Source organism: Formica exsecta, unplaced genomic scaffold, assembly GCF_003651465.1.
Source record: "Formica exsecta isolate Colony F162 unplaced genomic scaffold, ASM365146v1 scaffold21, whole genome shotgun sequence".
Taxonomy (NCBI): Eukaryota; Metazoa; Arthropoda; class Insecta; order Hymenoptera; family Formicidae; genus Formica; species Formica exsecta.
Window position 1 is genome coordinate 1,200,561 of NW_021849398.1, and position 7,953 is coordinate 1,208,513.

Genomic DNA, 7,953 nt, shown 5'->3' on the forward strand with positions numbered 1-7,953 from the left:
AATATTTAAAAGTTTTAATTAATAATTTAAATAAGATTATAATGATACAGTTATTTTTACATCTATATTTTTATTTCTTGGATGGCTAAAATTTTTAGTTTGATTTTAAATGAAACATCAAGCAGTCAGTTTCTAAATAAAATGATAAATATATTTATATATTGAACTTGAATGTTCAATATTCAGAAATTTACACAATTTTTTAACATTTTTCATGTGTATAAATTCGTATATTTGAATTCAGTAAACTGCAAACGAAATCATCACAAATCCAAGTAACCAGAGCATTGATCGAAAAAATTAAATTTATTTTGTCCAAATTTTGCAAATTATTTCCTACTATTTTGCTACTTATTGTCTTCTCTCTATACACATTGGAAATGCTATGAAAGATAATTGAAACGCTTAAATTATTTCAAAACTTAAATAATCCTATGTGAAATGCAGAATTTGTATCCCCGCAATTATCTTCAAAGATTATTTCAGTTACTTAAATATTCCAAGCAAGATAATTCCTTGCTTAAATGACAGCTAAAGTGTCTGTCACTCTTCAACACAATAAAAATTACATAAATATTTTAAATAAACAGTATTATCATAATTTTTAATGATGTCAACTATAGCTATCGAAAATCGAACCGAAAACTTTTGTAATTATCTAATATTTATAATTCTGATATATTATACATATATGTAGTTGTTAACGTGCATTTCATTTATATATACATATAAGCTTCGTCCACCGTGCTCATCATGTATGTGCAATACATTATTTCGCTCAAGTGCGGCTGTATGTATTGGCGTATCCTGTAATTAATACTAGCTACGAGGTTTGTCGTTCAACATAATCATCCGATAAAGATCTAAATTGGTTGTTTTCCATTATACAATATTTGTACGTTTCTTGAAACATGCGCAATGTTACCGCGAAATAACTTTCGCACGATCCCTATTGCGCGATTCTGTACAATATATTACACAAATTAATTAAATTATCTTCCCATTTAATTCATAACATCAATTTCATTAAATCATTTATACGTCGACAGATTACTTATTAGCTTGTTTTTCGACACTGAACTCTACAAATACATCAGAATCAAAGACACTTTTATTATATTATTAAATTTTTTATATATATATATATATATATCTTGTTATTTAAATTGATGTTTGTTGTACATTTAACAAAAATTATTTTTGAATCAGTTTTAAATCTTTCTTGTAAGTAATTAATACATAATCTTTAAGTAACGGTTAATACAGAGATAATAAATATTATGCTGCGAAACTCCTTTAACTACATTACCTCTTCTGCAATTTAGTGATATTGCTCGAAATTTGACGTTATAGAGCGTTTACACATAAATAATATCCTTTCTCTTCATTCTCGCTATCTATTTGACTATTTATGTAATTCATTTTGTGCACAATACAGTCACGGCGAAAGTGTAACAGGTACAAAATAATTGCTTCCTATGTGTAATTGCTCGCTTTTTCCACGACAGTCATTTGTAGCAAGTCCGGTAATCGCGCTTATTCCCCATCCGTCTGATAATCGCTTTTCGTGCCGCGCGTACATTACAATGTTAACGACAGAAAAAAATAATATTAACATGAAGCAATCAGTGTTGAGAAGGCGTTTCGCGCGGAAATGGCGATTTTCTGCCGACCAAAAAAAACTTGCTGCAAGATTTATCTTTTCTGCTCGAATAACGCAGGACAATGTATATGTAAATGCGAACACTGTAATAAAGATTAAGAAAAGAAAAAAAGGGCTATCAAAGGATAGAGTAAGAATAATAATTATGGCTATGTCATTATATAAATTTCTGGAATTTGAAAAAAATTTGGATCTCTATTCACATGAAACTTTTTTCGCTAGTATTATTAACGGAATAGCTATTGAAATTTTGCCAGATGCGTTTCAAGAACACTATAGGTTTGAAAAGAGAGTAATTAAAATAATAATGTGCCGCTCGTACAATTTCTTGTGCATACATTGATAGATCTAGGTTATCTATCTGTGTTGCTGCAACGTCACGTATGGATGTACAGAGGACGATAACGTCCACTGGGTTACATCGTTGCACCGGTAATCGTATGGCGATCCTCCTGACGGATATTCTCGATTTGTCGCCTTATCTAATCGCAGGCGGATACGCGCGTCGTAACCGCATGTGGCCAATCGAGCAGCGAGGTGACTAAATTTACAAATACGATGTCCTACTCAAACTCAACAACTCGACATTCTACGAGGAGTGTAGGGTATACCCTATCTAGGACATTAAAAATATTTTGCTTCTACCTAAAAATATATGTTGAATTAACTATATGCAGAAAAGAGAAAAAACTGATAGAAAATTGAGTTCTTTTCTATTTCTAGAACAATTTGTAGCTTAATTATTCTAGATTGATATAATAATTTAGCGCCTAATATTAGTCACATCAACCTTTTAATAGAAATGTTGCTTCTAAATAGAATTTTTTCTCTCGAAATCGACGCTCGCTTTCTTAAAATATTTGAAAAAAGATATTTTAGTTATTTGCACCTTTTCTGAATCTTCATATTAAAAACAAAAATTAACAAGTATTACTAATATCAAAAATATTACGAATATCGATTATCATTACAAATAACGAGCATGTCCAACTAGCATTTGCTAAATAGTCGACAAGATAACTTTCGGAATGAGATACAAGATTTCAAGGATATTCGTATAAAGCGAGAAACACCAAAGAGAGCAGATAGAGGAATTCTTGGCAGACGGCCATTGAGAGAAATATGAACTGAGAGCTTGCTTCTACGGTAACACGTAATAAATTCTGTCATGGGGTGCCAGCAGACAGGCGCATGTAATGGAATGTATTATATAGTGTATAGAAAAGAGAAGAAGTCGTCTTTATTCATCTACAAAACACGTATACTTCTCTATCTCGACGGTTAATATTAGTATCGTTCCAATATTATTGTTCAATCAAATTATAATATCAAGTATTAAAATATAATTAAACTTTCATTGAGTTTAGTTGTAGATAATAGTATAAAGTCAGAAATAAACAGATCCTTTTCTTGAATAATATACATCAATTAACAGTATTTTATATAGATAAAAATTGAATAAAACTTTTAAAAAATTGGAAGGATGTCTCCGGAAGACTGAATCCTTACTCAATAGCATGTCTGCTAATTATTGCACATAAAAATCAAGGAAGAAAGGATGTTGTTATCCCAAAGATGTTCCTTTCCCACCCTCCCAAACAATAGAAGGAGTATCGATCGTCGGAAGTGGGCGATAAAACGGCACGGGAAAGCCCCCTAAATGGCAGGGATTTATTTTTAGTCTCTTGTGTACGCGGTTCGCGATAGGGAAAGTCTCGATTTCATGCTGACGAAGCGCACGCGCTTCTCGTAGCGTCAAGAGGTATTTCTCGATGAACCTGACTCAGCCATCAGCCGCGCGTTGTTGCGCACGGTCAATGACACCGCTGGAAACAACTTTATTGTTCCGACCACGCATATCGATTCTTCGAACGAGATGACGAGGATGATAAATAATTAATATAATTAACAGTTCATTGATTAAAATCAAATTAAAGGGACAGCCGAATCACTGTTATTATGGCACGTGATAATGCTTTTACATTAATGAAATGTTTCGATTTTATTTTATGTCAATTTCAATAGCAGTTTTTTTAAATTACAAATTTTTATTAATAAATATATATAGCAAGACCTGGAAGCACTGAGAAAATATAATAAAAATATAAAAAAGAAACTCAGATATAGTTCTTGCTACATAATTATTTTTTAGAAAGAGATTATTAATTAATTCTCTCACACACACACACATTCATTCTTTTCCGAAAATATAGAAAAATAATTATAACTTTAAATATCATAAAAAATGATAACTTTCATAACGCGCATTTTACTTTGATGCAACACTTTAATATAAGCTATCTATTAATTCACGACACAATAAGAAGATTTTTTCATGAAAGAACAAGCAAAAGATGTACAAAAAATCTTCTTGATTAATTGCGTACTTTTTGAAAAAAAAAACGAAAGCATATTAGATATAAAAAAAATTACGTGCGACAAATATCTTACTAGTCAATAAACGTACATGCGATAAAATAAATCGACTATGATACGGAAATATATATAATAGATTAATGAGAATTGTTTTCTCTCTTAAAATCACAAAACTTGAGTTAAGCTATATTCTTGATTTTCGCTATAATTACGCTGGCGAGATTGTACCCGCTATCAAAATCGAAGTGTCAGATAACTCGTGATTGGCACTCTTCCAATCTGCTGGCGATCTTCGATCTGTTAGCAAAAAACCTTTTCCCTTGTTTCGGTTACGTATATTACGAAAATGCTTTGCTTCGATAAAGTACATACAAAAAATTAGACTGTATCATAAATTATAAACCACAAATTTCAGAAAATTATAAAAAATATTAGAACACATTCGTAATTTAATTATTATTAATTATTTATTACGTTATTTGAGATAAATCTTCAAAAGTCTGATCATTAATTACGGTCACAAAGTATTTGCAAGGACTGCGAAAATCTAAATCTAGAATTGCATTTAGAGATTTAAAACTGCATATTTCTTTTATAAAACTTCATATCGAAATATTTCGTGGCCTGAATAAATAAATAATTGAATGTTGTAACGTGTCGAACACGACACATATTTGGATACAGAAACGATCGCATACCTTGGCATCCCGACTCTTCATCTCCTGCCTCCTGGGCATGGTATTCTCCCCATCGGCGTATACGAGATTCCTAATAAATCCATTGAATCTCGGCTCGAATATCACGCTGGGCAGCGCCAGCAGTGTGAGCTTGCTGTTGTACCAACTAGGCATACCGCCCACGTAGACGTCCGAGTTCCCGGCGAGCTTGCCGAACTCGAACTCCTTGCCGCGCGACGTGGATACCGCGCTGACACCGTCCACGGTCAGGGTGGTATTCTCGTTGCACCTGGTGATCTGCACTTTGTGCCAATGACCGTCGCCGAGATCGTGGCCGACCGTGACAATCTGTGCACCTCCACCGAGGTTGTACCTCAGTCTGAGCGCGCTCTCAACCAGCTTTACCTCGAAGAAGTCGTACGTGCCGCCGTCGTCCGTGTAAAGCAACAGCCCGTTACCCTGGTCGGTCTTGAATTCAAATTCCAGGGTGCCGTTCAGGCCGGCGTTCCATTTGCGAAATTGTGCATAGCTGGTCGCGGAGCCCTCCAGCACAAACGAACGGGCCACCTGGCAGGCGAGCAGGAGCACCACCGGCAAAAGCGGCGCCGGTATAAGCGAGGGATGACGCATGATTCAATTCTTGAATCCAGATCCTTACCGCTAGATCCTGCTCATTCGTCCGTTAGATATCGGAGCGCGATGACGTCACGCGCTCATACGCATTCCGCGTAGGAGCCCGAAGCGTGGGTGCGTGACGTCGGCCACGTTGTGACACCCGGCTGCTGCATCCGTGAGCACGTGAGCACGCACGCGCGATTCGTGCGAGATGCACCCGTGGTGGGCGTGATACGCGGTTCGCGAGAGTACGCGATGTTTCTCTCTCGTACGTATTTCTGTCTTTCTTTTGCAATGTAAATATCTTCAAATGTCTTCGATTAGCGTTTTCTTCATCTCTCGTAACTTATTAATAAACAATCTGAGAAGAATCATTTCCCGACACCGTTTGAACAAATCTCTGAATGTTTGTAATTTATTTTTGTTGTTACATTTCAGGAGCTCTCTTTTCTTTCTCAAGATAATTTCCAATAATGGATGTTTACGAGAAAACTTTGCTTTGTGATAATAATTATTCATAAAATGATACTTTTATGCTTTATCTTCGATAAAATTACTTTAATTAATGAAATTCATTCATTGCTTCAATAAAAATCGATATTTCTGGATATGTCTTCAATTTCAGGTTCAGTCTGTCAGTTGGATGCATCAAAATTTGTAAATGTATACGTTTCAAATACACTCTAGAAACATTGGAAACGCGACAAGAATGCACATCTTTTTATTAACACGTTTATATAATTTTAAGTTGTGTATCAATCAGTTAATAATAAAAAGTTTCCTGGAGAGAAAACGCTTTAATCAGATGTTTATTGTGTTACTTTTTTGTACAATCCAAAAAAAAAAAAAAAATAAACAGATTGTTTGATGTTAATTAAATTAGGACAGTATCTTTTTCCAGAAAACATTAATTATATTTATTTCCTAATGCACTGTTTGATTAGTATAATGCAACTTTTTCGAGCATGACTAACATCTTTTTACGGAGGATCATCAATCGGCCACAGTCACTTAAATACATTTGAAAGAACAAAAATAATATCAATACGTTCTAATCACTTTTACAATGCAAACTTTCTTTCTTTGCAACCCTTACAATTAACGTTTTTTTATTTTCTCCAAGATTTTGGTTTCCGAGAAACTGATCGATTATTTTATCGCATTTATTCGATAGATGACAATCGTTAACATCGAAGACGGCATACAATTATCGAAAAAGAAGTTAAGTCTTCAGGACTTGATGATAAAATAATTCACGTATATTCACTGAAGAAGTTTCGATTTATTTGAGAGTCTAATCGGCAAATCCTATCGAAAAGATAAGGATATGGAAAATTCAACAATTATTAAAGGACCGTTAGTACTACTTCAGTTTCTTCCTGTCTCTCACGGTTCTTGAAGAATCCTCGGATTGATAGCGCATAGCAATCCAAATAACAACTTCCACGATGCCGAGGGAGCCGTTAACCCCCGTATTGCTTCGTGTCGAGGGTGCCTAGTCGTGATCCCCTCGGGTCGTCTCGTAACACGGTCGCGTCGCGATGGCACACTTTCTCCTTTAGTGGGCTATATACGTATACGTTTCGGGAAAAACGGCGGCGAAACGACACACGAAGCGTCTGCTGATCAGTCCGGAATCGCGAGGGACGTCATCTAACCTCGACGAGCTTCATCTCCAGCACCGAAGGTCACCGGATAGAGAGCGGTCCCAGCGACACGACCTCGACCTAATCACGCGATGAGGCACTTTCACCACACACCAGCTCTCTGTATCCCTCCCTCTCCCGGCGTCGCGACGCAGAATCGCAGAGAGAGAGACACGGTGGATGATCGCACGGCGACGTTCGTGACGACGCCGTTCCCGACGTGGTGGGCTCGTGGTTGGCGTCGAATGGCGCCGGCACAGCACGGATCGCTTGTTTAAGCCGTCAGACGACCAGTACCCTGAACGCGGTTCACTCTCGAGTCAGCCATCCGTTCGTATCGCGATCGATCCGGCCGCGCGCTCCATTTTTCTCTCTCTCTCTCTTTCTCTTTCTCTCTCGCTCTCGTTCTCTCTCGCTCTTCACCACCCGGAGGCTCTCTCCGAGGCGAAACTGGATGTACAAGTCGAACGCGCGCGCGAAATCCACGTAAAATCCAGTCCCACCGTTATCGTCTTGATAGCTAGTCGCGGTATCAATTGACCGATTCCCGGAGGGTTGGATCAGTCGACCCTCTCGACGACTCCCGGTTTGATACTAGCTTGGCGAGACAGAGCGACGTTCGGTCGGAACGCTCGCCTGCCGATGACGATGGTGCGACGCCCCCGGCATGACGCCGACGCCAACGCCGACGACGACGTCCACGCCGACGCCTCGCGCCGTTCCTCTGCGCAGTCGCGCATCGGGGATGAAGATCGGACGAGGAAGAGGGAAGAAAGCACGGTGGTGCGAGAGGGTTGTTCTCTTCATGTCGGTGCCTGTCTGTCTGTTCGTCCGCTCGTCGTATAACCCCTAGGTAGGACCAGACGAGGGTGGCGGAGGGACACGGACAATGCGATGGTGTGCACCTCCGGCGAAAACGTTAGCGACGAGAAGCGTTGAAAAATTGTTGAGCGAATCCGCGATCGAAGACCGGAAA

At 37.8% G+C, this 7,953-nt stretch overlaps 1 protein-coding gene across 1 annotated transcript in view; it reads right to left on the reverse strand.

The window, feature by feature from the left end:
- The window catches only part of LOC115234837 (neurexin-3b), a 216,918-nt gene extending 209,272 nt beyond the window's left edge, over positions 1-7,646 (reverse strand). Inside the window, exon 1 of the mRNA XM_029806185.1 lies at positions 4,738-7,646. Within this exon, the coding sequence (XP_029662045.1) occupies positions 4,738-5,346 (609 nt within the window). The 5' untranslated portion in view covers positions 5,347-7,646. The remainder of the gene's footprint in view (positions 1-4,737) is intronic.
- Positions 7,647-7,953: the final 307 nt, after the last annotated feature.